Source organism: Bufo gargarizans, chromosome 5 (genome assembly GCF_014858855.1).
Source record: "Bufo gargarizans isolate SCDJY-AF-19 chromosome 5, ASM1485885v1, whole genome shotgun sequence".
Taxonomy (NCBI): Eukaryota; Metazoa; Chordata; class Amphibia; order Anura; family Bufonidae; genus Bufo; species Bufo gargarizans.
The window spans coordinates 5,444,574-5,471,967 of record NC_058084.1 but is presented as its reverse complement, the minus strand read 5'-3'; the positions used below and the strand labels follow the sequence as shown (position 1 = coordinate 5,471,967).

Here is a 27,394-nt window from a genome sequence, read left to right as displayed (position 1 = left end):
AGATAACCGGTGCATTGACTCTGTCAGAGGCACATTTACACTTAGGTTCTAGATCACTTGTGCTTTGCCACCTGAGGTTCTAGACCAGGTGTCTTACAAGAGTCTTGGCTGGAGATTCTTTGGCACTTGACATTCTAGATCAGTGCTGCAGCGTCAAAGCACCACTGAGCTAGAGCCTCTAGTGTCTGAGGCACCTCAGGTTTTAGATCCGATGTCTCTGCAGGAGACACTTTGCCAGTTGAAGTTCTAGATCAGTGGTGCATTGACTCTAAAAGAGACATGCTGGCACTTGAGGTTCTAGGTCAGTGGTGCTTTGACATCTGAGGTTGTAGAGTTACTTCCTCACTTGGCAGCACTCTGACACTTGGAGGTTCTAGATCAGCGATGCTTTGATGCTGAGGATCTAGAACAGTGATTCATTTGTCTCGTTCACACATTGCAGATTTGTTGTAGATTTCAAGGGCTGCTTTGGCCACATTTTTGCACTTAAGTCCCTGGCTGAAAGTTTCTGCTACATCTGAACATAGCTAAAGGGTCCCAGAACTGTGATGCTGTGGCCCTTGGGATGTTGATGCTGTGGCCCTTGGGAGGGAGGATGAATAATCAGCGGCTGACATCTGGTTTTCACAACTCTCCCATAGTAAATATATATAAAAGGACAATACAAGTATAAACCAGCGACATATTTCTGGGCATTGTGCAGTGTTATAAAGTTCTGCAACTTTCTAATGTACTTTGTGTTTCAGTTCTTCACTATTTTCAAGATCTCTTCTTGCTGTCAGTGAATGCAAACATTTTGGTGTTTACCCTGAGACTATAAACCCTTTAGACTCCTAATACCTCCCACTGCTGAAGGTTTGCTACACTTGTATCTAATCTACACAATCCAGCCAGGACTCCAGACAGATACAGTTACCCGCACTTGATACATTGTAGCCCTCTGTCCTGACAGAAGAGGGATTGTCCAGACTGGATATAACAGTAGCAAACCCTCAGCTGTGAGAAGTTGTAGGCCCGTACAGGTTTCCAGCCGTTGGTTGTCGTATTAAGTTTTATCTTTTCTTCATTTTTACAGCTGGATATCGGTTTTAACAAACAGCAAAGAGGAAGCGCTGAATATGGCCTTCCATGACGGTCAGAGCACCGGGGAGGGCAGCCTGGAGGATCTGTCGAAGGCAATTATCGAGGACGTGCAGAAGACACCAGGAAATGACGCTTGCTGTGATTGTGGATCGGCAGGTATGTGCCTCCTCGCCTATAATACTCTTCTAATACTGGCCGTCAGCGAAAAGAAACCAGGGGAGGTGTCCAAGCCATGCCTCCACCTTCAACGCTTTTGTTGCCCTGCCCCCTCCCCCAGCCTATAGAAAACTTCTCCGTAGTGATGTACCGTTACATGGCCGTATCAGCCAATATCCACAGGATCTTGCATTCTTGCACAAAACATGATGACGAAAAAGACTGTATTAATTTCATTGCTGTGAGCTCCCTCTAGAGGTGGCTGCAGGAGGCCAGAATTTGATCCTTTTACTCTGACGAGAAGAGTAATTTGGCTGGGGGGGGGGGGGCTGTGTGCCCCACTTCAACCCACTTTAGCCCCACTTTAAGTGCCGGTCCGGGTTTTGGCATCACCTGGCTGTCCTTAAAAGGCAGCTGGGCTCAGCAGCTGAGTCTCTGTGTTGGGATCTGAGGCTTTGTGCCATGCTTGAGGGCTGAGACCCATGTGCAGGGGGAACACCCTCCCTAAAGCCTGCTGTGGACTACTGGAGGCAGAACTCATATTTTTTTTTTTTAATACAAGATATGGTAAATTAAATGTTGCCGTTAAAAAAATACATCCTGTTGCGCAAAAAAAATAAGCCCTTATATGGCTACGTGAATGAAAAATGTCAAAAGTTGTGACTTTTGGAAGGTGGGGAGAAGACAAAAAAAAGAAGCAAATATTGACCCAGTCCTTAAGGGGTTAATAGAGTTACAGCAGACAGTCGGTGCCATGCTGTAGCCTCGCCGTCCTGACCGGTGGCAGCGGATACCTGTGTGAGGTGTCATGGTCTTCTCGCCCATTCTACAATCCCTCCATGTCATATGGAGTAGATGGCCAGAGCGGGGGAGGGGAGGTCAGTGAAATATTCTACGCTGGTTCCACTGCACTGGCCCAGTTCTGCCCATGGTGCCCAGTTACCCTGTGTTTAGCGATACCATCGCTTCCTTCGTTTCGAGCTCTTGGTAAATTGCACGCGCACACCTACAGTGACTGAAACGCTCTATTATTTGCACATTTTTCCGTTATAATATAGAAAATTACACGCTCTCGACGATAATTACAGCGTTCGTTCTTCACCAAGACGGCGTCATTTTCTACTGCTTAGCCCTGTAATAACCATAAGGAATGTAATTATCCCAGCCTCAACAGCCTGATTCATATGGAAGCGCCCCCCGTGGACAGCGCGGCCTGTAGACACATCTCGTAGTCGGAGGAAAATATTTACCCCGGGATGTAATCCGGATTACGAGGGGTCGTCCAGCCTAATGGAACTAAAGCTGAAAGTTCTGCAACTTTCTAATATACTCTGTGCTGCAATTCTCACCCTGTGCTTGCTGTCATTGAATGAAAATCTAGAGACCCGTCCTGATTAATACTTGAGGGCGCGCTACTAGCTTTAGACTCCAGGCAGATACATTTTACCTGCACTGATACATTGTAGCAAACTGTTAGGGTAAGCAAGCGACTGTGCTGCTGGACTGAGCATAATGAGGTCATTCAGGAGCCGCAGAAAGCTGTGATGGCCTTCATAAGTATATAACCTGTATCATAAGGATATGCCATGACATTCCGGTTTCTGTAGGTACCCACCCTGAGACCCTCGCCAGTCTCAAGAATCAAGGGACTGATGTCCCTGTAGGCTTATTCCGTGCACAGCGGGAAATCTGTTAAGGGGTGTAGCTAGACTGTGACCCCCTTCATTTTGAGAGTCATGGGGGTCCCAGCAGTTGGACACCCGCCAATGACCTAGCCTAACAATATGCCATCAGTATCCCTTTAAGACACAAGGCCCTATGGATTTGCTGCATGCCCAACATTTCACAGGTGTGTGTCTGCTGCCACCTGCTGGATAAAACTGCCAATTACCAATTATTTTCGCCATCAATAGGATTTTTACCAATTTTTTCCACGTCTGAGCAGTTGTAGCATTTGCAGCCCCCCAACCCCCGATTCTATTAATATGGGGGGGGGGGGCTGATGAGGCACTAATGTAGAAACATTCAACTAAAGGAAGATTTTAAAAGACAAGGAAAACAAGAGCTAGTACATATATACTACTTCTGTATCTGCCTCGTTGGTTATATCAAGCTGAGAATTGTCGGAGCTTATGAGCCTGGTTGACAAGTATGATGATCAGAGATGCCTACATAAGGGGTTCAAATTTAGTCTTTGTCACTCCCCCATGCTTTACACTGCAGGTCTGCTTTTTCACATTGGCTGCTGTGTATAAACATCACTTGGGAGTCCATGCAGATTACAATCATGGAGGGGGATGATTATAAACGCCAAGCAAGTAAAGCACCAGTGAGAAAAAAAAAAAAAAAGATGACCATGTAACTGGCACCAGTAGACTCTCTCACAGTAATAGGGATCATGTGTTCCTAGTCGTATCCCCCGTCTTAAAGACCGTCCCTCGCATCTTGTCCATCCCATTGTCACCTACTGTTCACATTTCTTCCCGCAGATCCGACCTGGCTGTCTACAAACCTGGGAATATTAACCTGTATAGAATGCTCCGGCATACACCGGGAAATGGGGGTTCACATCTCTAGGATCCAGTCTCTGGAGCTGGACAAGCTAGGCACTTCTGAACTCTTGGTGAGTATTATTACCGTCTGGGTGCCACATATGTAGTCGCCCATCAGGTGTATGGTGCCCGCGAGCGAGGTTCCTACTAAGCTGAGCAGCCGCACAGCGCTCTCCGTCCCCTCCCTGCACCCACCCCTATGAGAAGTGCTGGGAGGAAATCCGTGTCCATCCTCAGGTTATAGCCAGGAAAGGTGAGTAACCACTGGACCCCCGGAATGAAGGATTTACCCCCACACTGCTCTAGACCACAAGGGGATACTAACATTTACACTTTCTGTGCCCTATACCACTAAGGATACTGACATTAGACCCTTATCTGCACTAGACAACTGCCAGGGATACTTGCATTAACCCCTTTTCTGCCCCAGATGACCAAAGATACTGAAATTAATCAAATTTTACCCTAGACCATCAGGGGTACTGGTATTAACCCTTTCTCTGCCCCAGGCCATCAGGGCTAGAGGTATTAACCTTTTCTCAGCTTTAGACCACTAACAGTACCACACTAACCCCTTCTCTGCCCTAGACCCCTAGGGATGGTGTTATTAACATCTTCACTGTCCTAGATCACCAGGGATGCACATATTTACCCCTTCTGTGCCCTAGACTAGCAGGGATAGTAACATTACATCTTTGTTGTCCTAAACCACCACGGATGGTGTCCATAACGACTTCTCTGCCTCACACCACCATGGTTTTTTATGTAACTTAGGGTCAGTACAGGAAAAGTAATGAATCAGCATGTTGACTCAAAAAGCAGAATTGTGATCGCAGCTCTTGAGTATAATAGAGAATGTAACGCAGGATCAGTACAGGACAAGTAATGTATGTACACATTGACTGCACCAGCAGAATAGTGAGTGCAGCTGTGGAGTATAATACAGGAAGTAACTCAGGATCAGTACAGGATAAGTAATGTAATGTATGTACACAGTGACTGCACCAGCAGAATAGTGAGTGCAGCTCTGGAGTATAATACAGGATGTAACTCAGGATCAGTATAGGATAAGTAATGTAATGTACATACACAGTGACTGCACCAGCAGAATAGTGAGTGCTGCTCTGGAGCATAATACAGGATGTAACTCAGGATCAGTACAGGATAAGTAATGTAATGTATGTACACAGTGACTGCACCAGCAGAATAGTGAGTGCAGCTCTGGAGTATAATACAGGATGTAACTCTGGATCAGTACAGGATGAGTAATGTATGCACACAGTGACTGCACCAGCAGAATAGTGAGTGCAGCTCTGGAGTATAATACAGGATGTAACTCAGGATCAGTACAGGATAAGTAATGTAATGTATGTACACAGTGACTCCACCAGCAGAATAGTGAGTGCAGCTCTGGAGTATAATACAGGATGTAACTCAGGATCAGTACAGGATAAGTAATGTATGTACACAGTGACTGCACCAGCAGAATAGTGAGTGCAGCTCGGGAGTATAATACAGGATGTAACTCAGGATCCGTACAGGATAAGTAATGTAATGTATGTACACAGTGACTGCACCAGCAGAATAGTGAGTGCAGCTCTGGAGTATAATACAGGATGTAACTCAGGATCAGTACAGGATAAGTAATGTATGTACACAGTGACTTCACCAGCAGAATAGTGAGTGCAGCTCTGGAGTATAATACAGGATGTAACTCAGGATCAGTACAGGATAAGTAATGTAATGTATGTACACAGTGACTCCACCAGCAGAATAGTGAGTGCAGCTCTGGAGTATAATACAGGATGTAACTCAGGATCAGTACAGGATAAGTAATGTAATGTATGTACACAGTGACTGCACCAGCAGAATAGTGAGTGCAGCTCTGGAGTATAATACAGGATGTAACTCAGGATCAGTACAGGATAAGTTATGTAATGTACATACACAGTGACTGCACCAGCAGAATAGTGAGTGCAGCTCTGGAGTATAATACAGGATGTAACTCAGGATCAGTACAGGATAAGTAATGTAATGTATGTACACAGTGACTGCACCAGCAGAATAGTGAGTGCAGCTCTGGAGTATAATACAGGATGTAACTCAGGATCAGTACAGGATAAGTAATGTAATGTATGTACACAGTGACTGCACCAGCAGAATAGTGAGTGCAGCTCTGGGGTATAATACAGGATGTAACTCAGGATCAGTGCAGGATAAGTAATGTAATGTATGTACACAGTGACTCCACCAGCAGAATAGTGAGTGCAGCTCTGGAGTATAATACAGGATATAACTCCGGATCAGTACAGGATAAGTAATGTATGTACACAGTGACTGCACCAGCAGAATAGTGAGTGCAGTTTGATAAGAATTCAGCATAAATGAGTGTCAGTGTAATATAATTGATTACACGACTCGAGGTCACACAGGATTATAAGTCTGTACAATGCTGTGCGATCCTGTCAGGATTGGGGGTCATGGACAGGACCTCAGACTGAACTCGCTCCTGTGTGTTTAGCCTTACAGACTGAGCCATCAGGCCGCATCTCTGACAGATTTCACTGTGAAGGAGACAGAGCGGTCTGCATTATATGTGAAAGGAGACAGGCTCCAGGAGGCAAATTGTTGATTTTTTTTTATTTTTATTAATACAATATAAGTTCTATAGAATAATAAGAAAATGCCACCGGTTGTCTCCATAGCCTTTATCTCTCTGTGCAGATTTATTCTGTACTAGCAGAAAGATATCCACAATGTCCCCCATAACGGTGACCTTCACAGCTAACTGCCTCCTTACCAGTGACCCCCACAGCGATCCACCCCCCCTAAGAGTGAACCCCTCCCACACAGCACCACGTCCCCTTAACTAGGACCTCCACAGCAGCCCACCCGCTTAATAGTAATCTCCACAGTTTCCCGCCCCCTTAACACTGACCTCCACAGTTCCCCAACCCCATAGCAGTGACCTCCACAGTGCCCTGCCCCCTTAACAGTGACCTCCACAGTGCCCTGCCCCCTTAACAGTGACCTCCACAGTGCCCTGCCCCCTTAACAGTGACCTCCACAGTGCCCTGCCCCCTTAACAGTGACCTCCACAGTGCCCTGCCCCCTTAACAGTGACCTCCACAGTGCCCTGCCCCCTTAACAGTGACCTCCACAGTGCCCTGCCCCCTTAACAGTGACCTCCACAGTGCCCTGCCCCCTTAACAGTGACCTCCACAGTGCCCTGCCCCCTTAACAGTGACCTCCACAGTTCCCCAACCCCTTAACATTGACCTCCACAGCACTCTGCCCCCTTAACAGTGACCTCCACAGCACTCTGCCCCCTTAACAGTGACCTCCCTAGCAGCCCACCCCATTAACATTAACCTCCACAGTGGCCCGTCCACTTAAGAATGACTCCCTTAACAGTGACCCCCCCCCCCCCCCCACAGAGGCCGTCCCCTTAACAGTGGTCCTCCCCTTAAGCGACCTTCACCTCCAAAGTGCCTGCCCCTTAACAGTGACCTCCACAGCACCCCACTCCCTTAACAGTGATCTATAACACTGCATTTGCATTATTTGGGAATATCTCAAGAATATTGTGTCCTAGAGAGTTGAGACCTTCCCGGACACCCAGTGTACCTACGGGCCAAATTTGGTGTCCACCGGTTCAGGCGTTTGTCTGTGCAGAAAGAACAGACAGAAATTGATTTATCTACATATATATCTGAGGTTTAAATTGTAAAGTACATGTCGGTTACACAGCTGAGGACCCCTTTAACACGGTGAATGCATTGGCCTCTTTGCCACGTCGTGTATGTACCTTCTGAGTTCATGACGGATCCTCACGGCTCGCGTTGTGCTTTTTTTCAGCTGGCCAAGAACGTAGGAAACAATAGCTTCAATGAAATTATGGAAGGGAATCTACCTTGTCCGTCACCAAAACCGAATCCTTCCAGCGACATGTAAGTTTCCTGCCATTAGCTGAGGCCCTCCGAGCTGCATAACTAATAGTAGGATAATGGCGGTATACGGTGAAGATTCACACACCACCCCCTTCCTCATAGGACTGCACGTAAAGAATATATCACAGCCAAATACATCGAGCACAAGTTCTGCCGGAGGATCTGTTCTTCAGGGGCGGAGAAGCAGAGCGAACTGCTGGAGGCTGTGAAGTCGAGGGACTTACTTGCACTAATCCAAGTCTATGCAGAAGGAGTCGAGATCCTGGAACCACTAGTAGAATCGGGGCAGGTAAGGACAATGACCCCAACCCTTCTGTATTTATGGTACCGCCCCCGAATAGCTCCTCTAGGGAGGTCCTACAGCTTGAAGCTTTTCTAATCGTTTGCATAGGGATATGTATGATTTTTATTACCTCTTTTCCAACTTTAACTATTACACCAGGGAATTGCACGATGATGGTTTTTCTATTCCTAGTGTATTTCCCTTTAAAGCCATTGTCCAGGATTTTTTTAGGCTAGGCCATTAATATCTGATCATTGGGGGGTCCGACACCTCCGCCAATCAGCTGTTACCTTGCAGTTCCGTAGCTGCACTCGCCAATCTGATATTGATAGACTTTCCTGAGGACAGGCCATCGAAATCCTGGACAACCCCTTTAAGTAAGGCTACTTTCACACTTGCGCTTTCCATTTCCGCTATTGAGATCCGTCATAGGATCTCAATATTGGAGGAAAACGCTTCTTTTTTTGTCCCCAAAACTGACAAAACGGAACGAAACTGAGTGCGCCAGAATGCATTCCGTTGAGTGTGGTTGCGTCCCCATCACGGACAGAATAACGCTGCAAGCAGCGTTTTTCTGTCTGCAATGTGGTGCGGAGCAAGACGGATCCGTCATGACTCGCAATGTAAGTCAATGGGAACGAATCCGTTTTCTCTGAAACAATAGAAAACGTATCCGTCCCGCATTGACTTTCAATGGAGTTCATGACGGATCCGTCTTGCCTATGTTACAGATAATACAACCGGATCCGTTCATAACGGATGCAGACGGTTGTATTATCAGGAACGGAAGCGTTTTTGCTGAACCCCACCGGATCCATCAAAAACGCTAGTGTGAAAGTAGCCTAAGCGATATCACAACCCTGTCATTAGAATATAAATTTTGCTCAATGCTGTGTAAATACATTTGTGAAAAGGGTAGGATATTAGACAATTGCTTGAAAGGCAATTCCCTAATGCAATATTGCCTCCATATTGGAAGTTCTCCTCCGTGCTCTACTGGCGGGTATAAGTGAAGTCAAAGATTCATTGATCACGTACAGGTCTCGTTCTGTCTTGCAGGAGCCCGGTGAAACCGCTCTTCACCTCGCAGTGCGGACTGCCGACCACACGTCCCTTCCCTTAGTTGACTTCTTAGTACAAAACTGGTGAGAATTAGTTTATTGTCTTTATTGAGTTGTTTTCTTTTTTATGGTATTGCTTTGTTGACTCCAAGCGATCAGCTGCGATCTGTGAGGAAACCTGGCAGCAAGTGTTGAGATTCCCTGCAGCGCCACCGCAGGGGAAATTAAGTATTACACAGTGTCCATTCACATCAGTGTGATGCAGGACAGGACAGGTCCTCCTCCAGTGCAAGAAATGCTCTTTGTAACCGCTCTCCACTCTGGCCAAGAGATTAGGGGGGACCCCCCACCCCCCCTAACCTAGAATAACCTAATGGGGTGTACGGAAATGGGGTTACTAAACCAGTACAACAACCCCTTTAAAAAGTATAGAGGATGACATGATCGATGACTGATTTCCTTACTAACAAAATTCCAAATCTTTAAAATAAAAAAGTGAATCTCCAGCTTTGGATATAAAAAAAAATCATCTTGCTTGCTGTCAGTGAATGAAATCCTGTACATGTCTAAGGGCTTTTTATGCCGAGCGATGCTGAAACTTATGTAAACACGGACGGACTGCATGTGGTCCATGTGTGGTCGGCTTTTCTCATCGATTCTTGTGGGAAAAATTGGAGCTGGATGTTTAAAACCGCTCATGTGAATTGACCCACTGACTTTAAACAGGCTAGTGTCCAGCCTGGGCGCTGTGGGGGGCTCCTCTCAAACAGCCCCCCAGACAGGAAAACCGTCTGTCTGAATAATCCCTTATAATTCCTCCAGCTGAAGGTTTGTTACAATTGTATCTACACAATACTACAGGAGTCCGCAGCACAAATCTCTCACTGATTTTGCTACAGTGTATCAGTACAGATCTCGTTTCATGCATTGAGTATTCCCGACATGTGCCACTGTATAGGCATACGCTGGCACGCATTGGCTGTTTTTCCCATAGTAAATCAAAAATACTACTGTTCATGTGCACAGGGAGATATAATCAAGAATGTTTACATACACTGACAGCAAGCAGAGAACAACTGGTGAACTACAAACCGGATTCCAAAAAAGTTGGGACACTATACAAATCGTGAATAAAAACTGAATGCAATGATGTGGAGGTGCCAACTTCTAATATTTTATTCAGAATAGAACATAAATCACGGAACAAAGTTTAAACTGAGAAAATTTACCATTTTAAGGGAAAAATATGTTGAATCAGAATTTCATGGTGTCAACAAATCCCCAAAAAGTTGGGACAAGGCCATTTTCACCGCTGTGTGGCATCTCCCCTTCTTCTTACAACACTCAACAGACGTCTGGGGACCGAGGAGACCAGTTTCTCAAGTTTAGAAATAGGAATGCTCTCCCATTCTTGTCTAATACAGGCCTCTAACTGTTCCATCGTCTTGGGCCTTCTTTGTTGCACCTTCCTCTTTATGATGCGCCGTTCTCTATAGGTGAAAGATCTGGACTGCAGACTGGCCATTTCAGTCCCCGGATCCTTCTCCTACGCAGCCATGATGTTGTGATTGATGCAGAATGTGGTCTGGCATTATCTTGTTGAAAAATGCAGGGTCTTCCCTGAAAGAGATGACGTCTGGATGGGAGCAGATGTTGTTCTAGAACCTGAATATATTTTTCTGCATTGATGGTGCCTTTCCAGACATGCAAGCTGCCCATGCCACACGCACTCATGCAACCCCATACCATCAGAGATGCAGGCTTCTGAACTGAGCGTTGATAACAACTTGGGTTGTCCTTGTCCTCTTTGGTCCGGATGACATGGCGTCCCAGATTTCCAAAAAGAACTTCGAATCGTGACTCGTCTGACCACAGAACAGTCTTCCATTTTGCCACACTCCATTGTAAATGATCCCTGGCCCAGTGAAAACCCCTGAGCATGTGGATCTTGCTTAGAAATGGCTTCTTCTTTGCACTGTAGAGTTTCAGCTGGCAACGGCGGATGGCACGGTGGATTGTGTTCACTGACAATGGTTTCTGGAAGTATTCCTGAGCCCATTCTGTGATTTCCTTTACAGTAGCATTCCTGTTTGTGGTGCAGTGTCGTTTAAGGGCCCGGAGATCACGGGCATCCAGTATGGTTTTACGGCCTTGACCCTTACGCACAGAGATTGTTCCAGATTCTCTGAATCTTCGGATGATGTTATGCACAGTTGATGATGATAGATGCAAAGTCTTTGCAGTTTCTCGCTGGGTAACACCTTTCTGATATTGCTCCACTATCTTTCTGCGCAACATTGTGGGAATTGGTGATCCTCTACCCATCTTGGCTTCTGAGAGACACTGCCCCTCTGAGAAGCTCCTTTTTATACCCAATCATGTTGCCAATTGACCTAATTAGTGTTAATTGGTCTTCCAGCTCTTCGTTATGCTCAAATTTACTTTTTCCAGCCTCTTATTGCTACTTGTCCCAACTTTTTTGGGATTTGTTGACACCGTGAAAATTTTAATCAACGTATTTTTCCTTTAAAATGATACATTTACTCGGATTAAACATTTGATCTGTCATCTACGTTCTATTACAAATAAAATATTGACATTTGCCGTCTCCACATCATTGCATTCAGTTTTTATTCACAATTTGTTTAGTGTCCCAACTTTTTTGGAATCCGGTTTGTATATTTTGTGGTGTTTATTCTAATATTGTTTCTGTAATCTGGGACATTTATAGCATATCCGTCTGTGGGACCCCCACCTATCTCGAGAACGGACCCCCCCCCCATCTCGCAGCTGCTGTGAATGGAGAGGCCTACTCAGCTATTTGCAGGACTCCCATAGAAGTGCATGGAGAGTGTTGAACATGCACAGCCGCCTTTCCGTTCGCTGCAGGAACGAGACGGCAGACGTGGGACTATCCGACATGTGATATCCACAGCTGCGGACAGTGCGGTTGACCAGTGGCCGCTGCGTCCTCCTCTCTTACGTGATTCTACCGTCTCTCGCCTTCTCTCTCTCCGCAGTGGAAACTTGGATAAGCCGACGGGAAAAGGCAACACGGCGCTGCACTACTGCTGTATTTATAACAAGCCTGAATGTTTAAAACTGCTTCTGAGGGGAAAACCAACTATCGACCTGGGTGAGCAGAGCGGCCATGTCTGTGAGGAAATGGAATGGAAAGAGTCCTCCGATCATGCCTTTTACTCCACTCCCATCCAAAGCTGCAGTCAGCTGTGCTGCACATCCATTCCCAATATCTCAACTGAGATCCTGTGCTTGCCTGACTGCCTGCAGCCACCTCTAGGGGGAGCTCATTGTATACAGCTTCCATAGAAGTCTATGGGAATAAAAGAGTATGCAGCAAGCTCCCCCTAGTGGAGGCTACCAGCAGTCTATGTGGATGATTGGCCTGTTCTTACAAGTATGTGTTTACTGAGGGGGATAAGCCGATGCTGGACACCTATGGCGCTGCTTATCTTCCAGGGCACGAGGGATATTAACCCCTTAAGGACTTATGACGTACCGGTACGGCATGTTTCCCAAGTCCTTAAGATGAAATAGGGCTGAGTCCTTAAGGGGTTAAAATGAAAAAAAAAAGCTAAATCCAGAGGACAGTTTTGCTTTGGATTTCTCAGAAATGTCTCTATTCTCCTTTATGTAGTTGCTTTTGCACACTTGTGATGGCGCCCCCTGCTGTTCACCCCCCAGTATTTGTATGGTAGATGTATCTATAGATCCAGAGCTTTTTCTCTTCTCTTGTAGTAAACCAGCTTGGCGAGACTGCGTACGACATGGCGAAGAGACTGAGGGTAGCGCAGTGCGAGGAGCCGGTGAGTGGCGGCACTGGGTTACATCATTACTGGGGTTGGCGTTCCGTATGCTGCTCTCCAGTCTGGTTCAGCGAGTGGATGATGGGAGTTTCATTCACTTCTGATTTCCATCATTTGCAGCTTTCTCAAGCCTCGGCCGGTAAACTGAATCCGCATACCCACGTGGAGTACGACTGGAACCTGCGGCAGGAAGAGATTGACGAGAGCGACGACGACTTGGACGATAAGGTATAATGTGTCCGATTGCTGTCTGTGAATGGAGGCTCACAGGATACACAGATCTCCCCGGAGGTCGGAGATAAGCTACTGCCCTGCTTTATATGGCCACCTTGAAATCAATATGTCCGATCTGTCTTCCCTGACCCTCAGCAGCAGTTGTCAGGGGATGGTCAGGCTGCCCCGATACACATTAGAGGGGCCTTCTGGGTTTGGCTGTGCGTATGTGAGGTCACCTAAAAATGCAAGAGTGACTGCAGCTAACCCCATTATCCCCCTCTCCTGGTGTCCTGGGGTCCTCAGTGCTGTGTTTGCATAAGAATCTTTTTTTTTTTCTTCTTTTTCTTCGTCTTCAAAAGCCAAGTCCCATCAAGAAGGAGCGTTCCCCAAGACCCCAGAGCTTCTGCCATTCTTCCAGTATCTCCCCTCAAGACAAGCTGCCTCTGCCGGGTTTCAGCACTGCTCGAGACAAGCAGAGGTTGTCTTACGGAGCGTTCACTAACTTCATGTCCACCAGCACCGAGTCCCCAACGTCCCCGAACACTGACGCCCCTCCGCTACCCCCCAGGAATGCAGGCAAAGGTACGTGGTACATGGATGTCAATGTACTGGTCGCTGCCGTTGGTCTACGCACCACGGAGCCAGTGCAGAGCCCATCTACAATGGGCCCCCACTTATATGCAGAATATTCCCATTCACTGACAGCAAGCAGAAAGCTTGAATCTAAGCACAATTACATTGTACAGATGCTTAGTATTATGCCGTGCAGCGATAAAGCTTATAAAGTTACATAACTTTGTGATATACTTTGTTTCAGCTCCTCGCCTTATCAAGATCTCTGCTTGCAGTCTGTGAAAGGAACCATTATAGTTCACACGATAAAACAAGAAGATGAAATAACGCTGATCGTGTCCAGCTGACACAAGCACACGGCTCTGATACACTGTTACAAGCCCTGCAACTGTGTGAGCAGGACAATGAAATCAAATATACCGTATCACACTGAGCAAGAAAAACTAGTTGCATTTAGCCAATTTTCCTAATATATTAGATACGGCTCCGACACACATTCTTCCCTCTTGTCACCACTAGAGGGCGAGCTGTAGGTGGCACTGATCATTATGAGATTATTCAACTGTGTACAGAGCTCCCCCTAGTGGTGACCAGAGGCAGCTGAAATATACACTTACTGTATGTGTGATTGTGGCGTAACACATGAACGGGGCTTTGTCTAAATCAGGGATCAGCAACCATCGGCACTCCAGCTGTTGTGAAACTACAGTTCCCAGCATGCTCCATTCATTTCTATGAGTGTTCTTAGAAGAGCAGAGCAAGTGTGCATGCTGGGAGTTGTAGTTACACAACAGCTGGAGTGCCGGAGGTTGCCTACCCCTGGTCTAAATGGTTCTTCCCAACTAGAACATTTTATTTATGTATATAGCACCAACATGTTCTGCAGAGCTGTCATCGCATGTTGCCCTTGGTTGGATTCAATACCACCCCCCTGCACTAAGCCACTGTTCTGCCCACTACAGGTTATGCCATACGTGTCAGGTAAACTCGGATGCCACCTCCAAAACCCCCACCTATGCGGAGAATAGGGTCCCCGGACATGCTTGTTGAGAACGGAGATTGTATGGAGAGGTGGCAGTGCATGTGCGCTGCCCTCCATTCACTTCTATGGTAGTTGTGGAAACACCAGCTCCATTTAGGTGCAGACGTGGGACCTGCATCAATTAGAAATTGATGGCGTAAGCACCTGACTTTAAAGGGGTTATCCAATCCTATAAACTGCCCCCCCCCACACTGAATATACCTACCTGGCTCCCCGATCCCTGCGCCGCTCCTGGTCCCTGCACCGCCGTTGTGCGCAGATGAAAACATCCGGTGTCGGGGGAGGGGAGCAGCCAATGGCAGGAGGGGATGGGGATGAGCCTTCCTAGCATCGCGGGTGACACTATGGAGGCTCGTCCCCTCCTGCCATTGGCTGCTCCCCCCCTACACCGGATGTTTTCATCCGCGCACGGGGAGAAGCCGCAGCGGCGGTGCAGGGAGCCAGGAGCGGTGCAGGGAGCGGGGAGCCAGGTAAGTATATTCAGTGTGGGGGGCCCGGGCATATTGGGGGGCTTTTTATAGGATGTCCATGCAGATGTGCTGCTCATTTGCCTTATAAAGTATATTAGAAAATGCTGCGACTCGTCTGCTGGAAGGTGCTCGTTGCGCCTCGCGTTCCGGTATTGCTGATGGTTTCTGTTCTGCAGGACTTGTTCAGTCAGTAAGATTTTTGTGTGTGCTCTTCTAGCTCCATCCGGTCCTACATCAGCCCTCTCTTTAAGCACCCAGTCCCCTAGCGGCAGCTCCACTTTGTCCAAGAAGAAAGCACCTCCCCCACCCCCCGGACACAAACGAACCCTCTCCGATCCGCCAAGCCCGCTACCGCACAGTAAGGGCTCGGTATCCTGGGGTGAGTTGTGGAATGAAGGTGATGATCCCCCTTCCCCCAGACTCTGTGCCTCTCTCTCAGCTTTACTTCCGGTTCTTAAAGGGAACCTGTCACCGGGATTTTGTGTATAGAGCTGAGGACATGGGCTGCTAGATGGCCGCTAGCACATCCGCAATACACAGTCCCCGTAGCTCTGTGTGCTTTTATTGTGTAAACAAACCGATTTGTTACATATGCAAATTAACCTGAGATGAGTCCTGTCCCTGACTCATCTCACATACAGGACTCATCTCAGGGTAATTTGCATATGTATTAAATCGTTTTTTTTACACAATAAAAGCACACAGAGCTATGGGGATTGGGTATTGCGGATGTGCTAGTGGCCATCTAGCAACCCATGTCCTCAGCTCTATACACAAAATCCAGGTGACAGGTTCCCTTTAAGGACATCTGTCCCTTTTTACTTTCTTGCTCCTGTACAGCTGAGTCTTACGAGAAAGGATTCATCTGCTGTTTTGCTCCATGCGACTTATTGGGATTCGTTATGTCATAAACGTCCGATAGGTGGCGCTGTCTCCAGTCTCATTTAAGGGGCCCGCTACTAACCACAAGCAGAGAGCGGTCTATGAACAGGGCCGTTCACAGAATGGACGACACTTGGAAGCAAAAACCAAAACCATCGGCCCTCCAAATAGATTTTTGTTGAAAGAGGAGCTCTGCCCTCTCCTGACATGTCTGTATTAGTAACAAATAGCATTCCCCGTGTAGTAACTGTTCTGGAGCATCTATTCTCATGACTTTACCGATGTGCCATTACTCTATTATTCCTACTAGAAGTTGTGCATGAAGTCCTAGAAGTTTGCAATGAAGGTCCAGATGGGTGTTGCCTGTTGTTTGCATGTCCCTGCACAGTCTGACACTGGCAGCAGTGATTGGATAGTGGCAGGCTGTGCAGGGACACACCCCCACGGGTAACACCCATCTGGACCTTCATTGCTAACTGCTAGCAATTCATTCATACCGTCTAGCAGGAATAATAGAGGAATGACACTTCACAGAGTCATAAGAATAGATGCTCCAGAATTGTTATTACACAGGGAATGCTAGTAGTTGTCAGGAGAGGGGACGGGTCCTATTTAAAGGGGTTGTAGGAGATAAAAAAAAAGAAACACAGCTGCTCTCTCTTTTAGAGCTCATGAACAGGAACGTATTTTCTTTCCGTGTCCGAGACATTTTTTTTTTTGCAGACCGTATGCGGAACAATTCATTTCAATGGGTCCGCAAAAAAAAATAAAGTTACTCTGTGTGCGTTCCATTTCCGTATGTCCGTTCTGCAAAAAAGTAGAACATGTTCTATTATTGTCTGCATTACGGACAAAGATAGGACTGCTCTATTAGGGGCCCGCTGTTCCGTTCCACAAAATACGGAATGCACACGGACGTCATCCGTATTTTTTTGCTGATCCGTATTTTGCTGAATGCAAAATACATACGGTCGCGTGCATGATCTCTTATCCATAGGTTGTGTTGGGCATTGACAGCCCATTTTATCTCGCGCTGCAGTACCAGGCACACCCTGTAGACATGAGTGGTGCTGTTTCTGGAAGAGAACGGCCGTGAGGAGTTGTTGTTTCTTTTTTTTTTGTATTCTCATATCCCCAGCAGCTGAAGAGGCACAGACCACTGTTTTGTAGGGTGTCGGGTCATGCTGGGAGTTGTAGTTTTTCACAACCACTAGAGGGACACAGGCTGCAGGCCTGTAACACGTACGGCTGTACATCTAACACACCCTGCCTCGCTCCTGTTTTATGGGCCTGAGATCTATACTGTATTAGATAATTCCTCATATATGTCCCAGAATTCCTTTCTGCTCTCGCTGACATTTCTATGCAGTGATTTCCCCAAAAATATGCCTTTATACTTCCACTGACTTGCATGCGGTGGAGGAGGGGATGGCAGAGATGAACGCATAGCCTGGATAACGCATAGTATTTCTATTGTGCACCGTTTTCCTATAGAAACCTCCCCCTAGTGGACAACCTGGATAATACATGCACCGATACATATAGGAATACAGGATCCAGTCTTCTCAGCAGCGCGGGGTGTTGCCGTCACTTCTTCATACGTTTTCTCTCCTCCTTCGCCTCTAACGCACTTTATCCTCTCTGCTTAAGGCTTTTATCCAATTCCTCTCCGATGTTGATGCTGCCCCAGAATCTGAATGATGGGACCCAACAAGTCTTGTCTTATTATTCACTTGTGTGTATGTTCCTCGCCAGGTAATGACACGGGCCACAGCCCCGGAGAGAAATCTCTGAATAAGTTCGAGAGACTGACTCACTCCGCCAGGTGGGTGCCTGATTTGTTATTTAGTGAATTAAGGTGCAGTTTTCACATTGTCCACTAGAGGGCCTGTCACAGACCAGCACTTCCTGTTTTGTGCCTCTCTTTTCAGCAGTGTGGTGATAAAGACTGGGCGATGGGGGGGGGGTACTTTCTGGAAAGAATGCCAGACTCTATGTGACTCTTTCAGCCCTATTAGCCCCCATTGTTTGCTACAATAAGCAGTCAATGTGTCTCTAATATGGCCGCCACCAGGTAGCTGCATTTCTACCCACATTGTTTTGGGCCTTAAAGGGGTTTTCCTTATGAAGGTCGCTGTAATTATGCACTCTACAATAGTCCTATTAATGACCTGCATAAATGTGTATTTGGCGGTCACTTAGGGGTTAAAAATTGGAAAATAGGTAATCTGTCCAATACTTATTAGTGATTGACATCACACACATTTACCATGATTTTTTGATGTTTTTCTAAATAGTTTTATAAAAAATTCCCCCCCCCCCTTCTTTTAGCACTGGAACTACAAAAACTACATTGGGGCCCAGAGTTTTGCCAAAACTACCTCAAAAAGGTAAGTGGTAACCCCGCTGATCTCAGCACATACGCTGACACGCTCAGCATAGGCTGCTATTTACTGTTGCTCATTTTAATATGTTTATGATCAGTCATATGTAGCAGAGCTGAATGTGTTAAGTAGCTCTTTTGGATGTTTGACAGAGGAGTCAGCCCATGCAGTGTGACAGGGTGTCGGTGGGAAACTATGGCAGCCAGGGGCCTAACAAAGGCCGCCAGATCCGCTATTGGCAGATCGTCAGTGGAACCCCGACAGGCAGGAATACATTGTGTGTCTGACAGGCCTACATGTGAATACAAGCGCTCGGCTATCTCCAGCAGCCCCATATAGCTGAATGGAGCAGCAGCGTGCATTCCTGTCCACCGCTCCATTTACATGGGGTAACACAAGCCCCCGTTCTTGTGTCAGCGGGAGGCCCCATAGGTCAGACTCCTGTTTGACACTTATCCTCTCTCTCCTGGGGATTGGGATGAGTTATCATGGGACAACCCCTTTAAGGCCCCTTTCACACGGGCGAGTTTACCGCAGCGGATGCGATGTGTGAGTTGAACGCATTGCACCCCGCACTGAATCAGGACCCATTCACTTCTATGGGGCTGTTCACATGAGCAGTGATTTTCACGCATCACTTGTGCGTCGCGTGAAAATCACAGCAAGCTCAATTTTCACGCACTGTTGCTAGGAGACGATCGGGATGGGGACCCGATCATTATTATTTTCCCTTATAACATAAGGGAAAATAATAGCATTCTGAATACAGAATGCATAGTACAATAGCGCTGGAGAAAAAAAAAAAAAAATTTTTTTTAACTCACCTTAATCCACTTGCTCGCGCAGCCGGCATCACTTCTGTCTTCTTATTTGCTGTGTGCAGGAAAAGGACCTGTGGTGACGTCACTCCGGTTATCACATGGTCCGTCACATGATCTTTTACCATGGTGATGGATCATGTGATGACCGGAGTGACGTCACCACAGGTCCTGTTCCTGCACACAGCTAAGATGAAGACAGAAGAGACGCCGCACTGCGCGATCAAGTGGATTAACGTGAGTTAATTTTAAAAAAAAACATTTTTAACCCCTCCAGCGCTATTGTACTATGCAGTCTGTATTCAGAATGCTATTATTTTCCCTTATAACCATGTTATAAGGGAAAATAATACAATCTACAGAACACCTAACCCAAACCCGAACTTCTGTGCAGAAGTTCGGGTTTATGTACCAAACATGCGCGATTTTTCTCACACATTACAATGTTTTGCACTGCGCGCGGAAAAATCGTGCATGTTCCCAGCAATGCACCCGCACCTTTTTCCGCAACGCCCGTATGAAAGAGGCCTAAGGGGTTAAATGGATAGGTCATCAGTATCAGATTGGTGGGGGTCTGACTCACAATCAGCTGTTTGAAGAGACCTATCCCAGGAGTGAGACCCCCGCCTATCTGATATTGATGACCTATCCTGAGGCCAAGCCCCAATTTGGGAAACCTGACTTACCCCTTTAACCTGAGCTGCAGTACCAGCGTAGCCCATGAACAGAAGGGGCGCTGTTTCTGGAAAAGAAGAAGATGCATTTTTTTTTTTCTTATCTGGAAACCCCTGTAATGCAAATTTCCAAGAGAGGATCTAGCGCTGCTCCATGTCTGCAGGGATACGGACGCACCGTAGAGCGTTGTTATAGCAGTATCCAGGGTATCATGCTCCATGTCTGCAGGGATACGGACGCACCGTAGAGCGTTATTATAGCGGTATTCGGGGTATCATGCTCCATGTCTGCAGGGATACAGACGCACCGTAGAGCGTTATTATAGCGGTATTCAGGGTATCATGCTCCATGTCTGCAGGGATACAGACGCACCGTAGAGCGTTGTTATAGCGGTATTCAGGGTATCATGCTCCATGTCTGCAGGGATACAGACGCACCGTAGAGCGTTATTATAGCGGTATTCAGGGTATCATGCTCCATGTCTGCAGGGATACGGACGCACCGTAGAGCGTTATTATAGCGGTATTCAGGGTATCGTGCTCCATGTCTGCAGGGATATGGACGCACCGTAGAGCGTTATTATAGCAGTATTCAGGGTATCATGCTCCATGTCTTCAGGGATACGGACGCACCGTAGAGCGTTATTATAGCGGTATTCAGGGTATCATGCTCCATGTCTGCAGGGATACAGACGCACCGTAGAGCGTTGTTATAGCGGTATTCAGGGTATAATGCTCCATGTCTGCAGGGATACGGACAAACCGTAGAGAGTTATTATAGCGGTATTCACTTCACGGTATCATGCTCCATCCCACTCCTCTGTTTTTTCCATTCTCCTTCAAAGTGGCTCTTAGAAAAATCGACACCACTCATCATCTCTCCATGGACAAATACAACCAGCAGCCGGACATCTTCCAGAAATCCCCGCAGCCTGGAGACTTGCCTCAGAAGCCACAACTGGCCGATCTTCCTCCAAAACCGCAACCTTCAGAATTCACGCAAAAGCCGCACATCGGAGATCTACCGCCAAAGCCCGGAGAACTGCCTCCTAAACCTCAGCTGGGAGATCTGCCACCCAAGCCACAGCTCGGAGATCTACCTCCCAAACCACAGCTAAAGGATCTTCCACCCAAACCCAACCTGGCAGACTTGGTGCCTAAGACCCCCGTAGCAGAACCGGTCCCCAAACCTCAAATCCCAGAGGTGAACCAGAATTCTCAGCCAGCCGAAGTGATTCAGAACTTGCAGCCGGCCGACCACGCTCCTGTCCAGAAGCAGGGCTCTGAAGCTTCCAACAATGGTCCTCCTCCTCTTCCAGAAACTCCGGTGCCACTTCCGCGCAAAATCAACACAGTAAGTGTCCTCCAGGAAAACCGTACACACAGAAGGGGTCAGGATGGTGAGGTTTCATTATGGCAGAGCCTCCCTTAACGGAATTTTTTAGTTTTAGGTAAATGAATCATTGTGTAAGGAAAAGTTTTACAACTTTCCAAAATACTCTGTGTTTCAATTCCTCTCCATTACAGTATCTCTGCTTGCTTTCAGTCATTGAGGGGGCTGTCTATGTATAGGGCCATTTACAAGAAAGAGTTCTTATATACTTAAAGAGTCAGGACTGCGCCATTAGATATCGGTCCCGCAATTTGTGAGGTTCAGAAAAATTCACACTTAATCCTGACTCCATAATTGATTCTTCAAACATTTGCTTTTGAGGCACAGTAGTTTTAGTTATGCCCCTGCTCTAAAAGGGTATGAGAATGTTTTCATTCACTGACAACAAGCAAAGATCTTTAATGTATTGACGGATTGAAATACAAATCATTTTGGAAAGTTGCAGATCTTTTTAGTTTTTTTCGACAATGTGCAAATTTTATAAAAAGTTGGAAAAAACCCTTTGATGGTGGAAAGTAAAGGGGAACTACCCCTCTTGGCCCATAATGCCCGGATTGACAGCTGCTGCGCCAGGGAAATTCTGGGGTTTTATTAATTCTTAGTGCTTATGCACACACAAGGTTTTTTTCTTTGTCCGTGTCCATTCGTGTTTTTTTTTTTTTAGAACGTCTGTCCTATTATTGTCTGCATTATGGACAAGAATAGGACTGTTCTATTAGGGGCCGGGCATTCAGTTCTGGAATGCACACGGTCGGTATCTGTGTTTTTTGGATCTGCAAATTGTAGACCGCAAAACAACAACAGTTGTATATGCGTGAGCCATTATATGGAGGAAAACCTCTGAGTCCCACATTACAGCTTGGTGTTCGGGGGCGTTTCCGGTGACTCTGCACATCCCTCTATTCATACACTATGTATCATATATTTTTTAATCACTTCTTAAGGGAAAAACCAAGCTGAAGAGAGTGAAGACGATATACGACTGCCAGGCGGACAATGATGATGAGCTGACATTCGTCGAGGGAGAGGTGATCATAGTGACTGGTGAAGAGGACCATGAGTGGTGGGTGAGTGTCCATAAATTATCTTCTTCTTGTTTTACCTATTGGTCTGACAATCAGCAGCAAGGGGAATTGAGGCCCAGCTGTAACTACTGGGTGAAAGGTGAAGTTCGGGCTTGGGATCGGCGTTCTGTAGATTGTATTATTTTCCCTTATAACATGGTTATAAGGGAAAATAATAGCATTCTGAATACAGACTGCATAGTAACATAGTGCTGGAGGGGTTAATTTTTTTTTTAACTCCCCTTAATCCACTTGCTCGCACAGCCCGGCATCTTCTTCTGTCTTCATCTTAGCTGTGTGCAGTAACAGGACCTGTGGCGACGTCACTCCGGTCATCACATGATCCATCACATGATCCATCACATGATCCATCACATGATCCATCACATGATCCATCACATGATCTTTTATTTAGTCCCTATTGTAACTACTAAGTGAAAAAAGGACACCCTGCTGTATCTACTGGGTGAAAGGGGGAGATACTGCGCAGTAACAGGACCTGTGGCGACGTCACTCCGGTCATCACCTGATCCATCACCTGATCTTTTATTTAGTCCCTATTGTAACTACTAAGTGAAAAAAGGACACCCTGCTGTATCTACTGGGTGAAAGGGGGAGATACTGCTGTGACTACTAAGGAACAAGCTTCAGTAACTGCTGGGTTTTAAGGGGATGCTTTGATGTGAATGTTAGAGGTGAGGTGCTGCTGAAATTACTGGGTAAAATGGGTGGTCCCTATTGTAACTGCTGGGGAAAGAGACATCCTGTTGTAATTACTGGGTGAAAGAGGAGACCCCACTATTTTTGGGGGGTTACCTTTTTTTAACTACTGGATGAAAGAAGGACATCCTATTGTAACTACTGGGTGAAAGGGGGAGGCCTTGCTATGACCACTCGGTGTGAGACACTGCTGTGACTACTAGGGGACAAACTCAGCAGTAACTCCTGGGTTAGAAGTGGATGGTTTGATGGTGGGGTGCTGCTGTAACTACTGGATGAAAAGGGGGAGGCCCTGCTGGGACTGCTAGGAACCAAACGATGGGATGGAGGAGTGACTGTAAGGCCTCTTTCAGACGGCCGTTGCGGGAAAATCTTCGGGGGCGTTGCGGGAACACGCACTATTTTTTCGCGCGAGTGCAAAACATTGTAATGCGTTTTTCACTCGCGTGAGAAAAATCGCGCATGTTTGGTACCCAAACCCGAACTTCTTCACAGAAGTTCGGGCTTGGGATCGGCGTTCTGTAGATTGTATTATTTTCCCTTATAACATGGTTATAAGGGAAAATAATAGCATTCTGAATACAGAATGCATAGTAACATAGTGCTGGAGGGGTTAAATTTTTTTTTAACTCGCCTTAATCCACTTGCTCGCACAGCCCGGCATCTTCTTCTGTCTTCATCTTAGCTGTGTGCAGTAACAGGACCTGTGGCGACGTCACTCCGGTCATCACCTGATCCATCACCTGATCCATCACCTGATCCATCACCTGATCCATCACCTGATCCATCACATGATCTTTTACCATGGTGATGGATCATGTGATGACCGGAGTGACGTCACCACAGGTCCTGTTCCTGCACACAGCTAAGATGAAGACAGAAGGAGATGCCGGCTTCGCGATCAAGTGGATTAAGGTGAGTTAAATTATTTTTTATTTATTTTTAACCCCTCCAGCGCAATTTTACTATGCATTCTGTATTCAGAATGCTATTATTTTCTCTTATAACCATGTTATAAGGGAAAATAATAATGATCGGGTCTCCATCCCGATCGTCTCCTAGCAACCGTGCGTGAAAATCGCACCGCATCCGCACTTGCTTGTGGATGCATGCGATTTTCACGCAACCCCATTCATTTCTATGGGGCCTGCTTTACGTGAAAAACGCACAAAGAGGAGCATGCTGCGATTTTCATGCAACGCACAAGTGATGCGTGAAAATCACCGCTCATGTGCACAGCCCCATAGAAATTAATGGGTCAGGATTCAGTGCGGGTGCAATGCGTTCAACTCGCGCATCGCATCCGCGTGGAATACTCGCCCGTGTGAAAGGGGCCTAAGGGATGAGATGCTGCAGTAACCGCTGGGTTGCAAGGGGGATACTCTGCTGTCATTGTTAGGGAGAAAGGCACTGGGGTGGTTTCCAGGGTAAGGAGAAAAGCTCCTGTGAAGAGATATAAGACCTGGGTATGATTAGTGGGGAGGGGGTTTACTCTGCAATCTGCAAGAGACTTGTAAGGCAGATTCACAAATAGCTTTTTGTATAATCTTCTCCTTTAGATATAAACTGAATTTTATTTTCTATTTCCAGATCGGCCACATCGAAGGGAATCCAGAAAGAAAAGGAGTCTTCCCAGTGTCTTTCGTCCACATCTTGTCGGAGTAGAGCCCGGACGTTTTAAGTGTTGCAAACCCCCCACCCTGAGCGGTGTCCTCGACTCGTTCCTGTGTCCCCTGCGTCTGTATATAAGCTTCTGTTCCCAGTACTTCCATTCCGTGTATTGTAAATGTACTATGTTATCCTGCCTCCACCAGTATTACTATAGCCAGACAAGCCGCCGCCCCGGTTATCAGCACTTTTAGCCTCTGTGGGCAACCTTCATGTACTGCCAAGAGCTGTCTTGTCCATATACCTATAGGTACAGTATATAGATTATGCACTCAATGTCCGTCTTCAATTACACACAATACTGGGAGGAGGAAGGGAAGGCGTGCAAATCCGCTCCACCAGTATTCCCACCTGCAAAGCAAATCACGCTGCGTATTTATTACGGATAGAGCAATTTCAGGATAGATTTTGGGGGGGGGGGGAAAGAGAGAAAAAGTCCGGTCTTTCTGTGCTCTGTACTCGTTTGTTTTTGACGTTTTGCGACACATAACTGTTACTTTGCTACAAGTAGTAAAAAAGAAAATATATTTCTATCTAAAGGCTTCTTTTATCAGAAGTGATATACATATATATATATAATATACATAAATATATATATAAAAAAAAGAGACATTTCCGTTTAGACCCATCGGACTCCAATCTAACGACAGCTAAACAAACGACTGGTCTGTTTACATTATGCATGCGTTTATCGAAAACCACACAAAAATTAAAAAAAAAATGTATAAAAAAACAAAAAACTCCAGAATACTTGAAACCTGTAATACGAAAAAAAAAAACAGGGACAAAAGTGTAGTCCTATGCTTTGTTGTAGACCAAGTTGTTCTGTAGCTGTGAGGATCGAGGGGAATATTTTTTCCAGTAGAGAGATCTATATGACAGTATTACGTAACATAAAAAATAAAAATTTGGATCAAATCCGTGCGGTCAAAGGGCCTCATGGAAATGAGTATGTATGCCTATGTATATTTTTTTTTTAATTTTTATTATTTAAACTGTACCATAAATTATTCATAGATGCAAAGTGGAATGGACTTCAGTGTATATTGTTAGGTATTAAACGCAGACGCCGGAGCGGGGTCTCCCCGGTCGCCTTTGGGGTGACGCACGACTCCTTCTCGGGCTGTTGTAGGATCCTACGGCTCCGGCCGGATCATTGTGTTATGGACTGGAACCTGTTCATTGTGGTAATTGTTTAGATAGAAAAAAAATGTACATATTGTAGGAAGGTTTCCATTTTATCACTTTTCCCCCCCCTATGGACCCAGAAAAAAAAAAAAAGTTGGCAGAACTTTTTGTTTATTGTTTTTTATTTTCTCATTCCTGTGCACTTCGAAAATAATTTTTATGTACTATTATTTGGGTTATTTTAAAGGCACATATTTTCTGCATGGAGAAAATTTTTTTTTTATTATTTTTTTTCCTGGCCTAAGTTTTCAGTACGACGATTGAGGAGAAATAAATTTGGCTGCAGCAATACCACTATCAGTCATCTGTCCGACTTTGCATGGAGGGAAAGAGACAAACAAAAAAATGTATTTTTCAAGTATTTCAGCAATACTCTAAGAGCCGGGTCATGGACGGGAAGGAAAGAGAGACTTGGTGGGACGTTGGCTTCTCTCCGTCTGTGGAGTTTACCTTGCAGAGTATTTTAAAAAACCTGGTACAGTAGACGGTTTTTAATGCAAAGTCACAAGCTCATTTTATTAATCATTCCATATTTTAAATGAATAAAAATGTATAAAGTGACAAAAGCGATATAAAGTGGTGTTTTTATTATAAAAAAAATACATGCAAGGATAATTGTTATAAATAGTTGAATATTAATGAAATGTATTACTAAATTTTAAAATAAGCATTTCATCCGAAAATACAGAAACATATATTGAAATAAGCTCCTCAGGTAAAGAAAAAATATAAATCTTGTGCATGATTTCGGAACATTTTTTTTAAATCATTGCATTGGGCTAAAAATACTTTTTTCAATTGCTGTTTATTAAAAATGTTCAACTGTTTTTGAGATACAAGGGTTAAAATCAGTCTGTCTGCAAGCTGTCATGTCTGTTTTTTTAATCCCGTCATCAGACGGCTCATGTGTAGCTCTTATCTCATGACCTCATAAACACTAATAGTTCTATTATCACACGGATAAGAATATGGCTTCAATAAGTGTTTGAGGCCCGAAGCTCAGAGATAAGAGCTACGTATGAGCTGCCAGATGATGGGATTCAAAGAAATCGGAAACTGACAGCCTGATTGTCAACCCTGTATCTCAGAAACAACTGAACATTTTTCTAATAAAGACCTATTGAAAACAATTATCTGTGGCCCGAAGTAAGTAAAATGCCCACTAGGTGTACATAGGCTTTAATTTAGTGAAGAGAAACCTTTTGGGGTGAAGATATTGGGCATTCTGGCTGACCTGTGATATTAAAAAGACATGGATTGTTTGGAGGATACTTTGAAGCTCCTTGGCCCTGCCTTCAATATAGTATTTATGACCCCTCTTATGTGGCAAAGGGACCTTTTGGGGGCCCCTAAACTCTGAAAGCCCTGAATGCAGTTGCTACCACTTGTA

At 45.7% G+C, this 27,394-nt stretch overlaps 1 protein-coding gene across 3 annotated transcripts in view; it reads left to right on the top strand.

Moving 5' to 3' along the window:
- ASAP1 (ArfGAP with SH3 domain, ankyrin repeat and PH domain 1) overlaps positions 1–26,570 on the top strand; it is a 201,654-nt gene extending 175,084 nt beyond the window's left edge. For 2 of the 3 annotated variants that reach the window (XM_044295823.1, XM_044295825.1), the window contains 15 exons: positions 1,076–1,239; positions 3,729–3,862; positions 7,650–7,741; positions 7,844–8,030; positions 9,084–9,169; positions 12,106–12,221; positions 12,845–12,912; positions 13,033–13,140; positions 13,488–13,710; positions 15,431–15,592; positions 17,851–17,920; positions 18,427–18,485; positions 20,817–21,325; positions 22,309–22,431; positions 24,739–26,570. In XM_044295823.1, coding sequence (XP_044151758.1) covers positions 1,076–1,239; positions 3,729–3,862; positions 7,650–7,741; positions 7,844–8,030; positions 9,084–9,169; positions 12,106–12,221; positions 12,845–12,912; positions 13,033–13,140; positions 13,488–13,710; positions 15,431–15,592; positions 17,851–17,920; positions 18,427–18,485; positions 20,817–21,325; positions 22,309–22,431; positions 24,739–24,813 — 2,176 coding nt within the window. In that variant the 3' untranslated portion in view covers positions 24,814–26,570. The remainder of the gene's footprint in view (positions 1–1,075; positions 1,240–3,728; positions 3,863–7,649; positions 7,742–7,843; positions 8,031–9,083; positions 9,170–12,105; positions 12,222–12,844; positions 12,913–13,032; positions 13,141–13,487; positions 13,711–15,430; positions 15,593–17,850; positions 17,921–18,426; positions 18,486–20,816; positions 21,326–22,308; positions 22,432–24,738) is intronic. The other variant, XM_044295826.1, reaches the window with a different exon arrangement.
- The last annotated feature ends 824 nt before the right edge of the window (positions 26,571–27,394 follow it).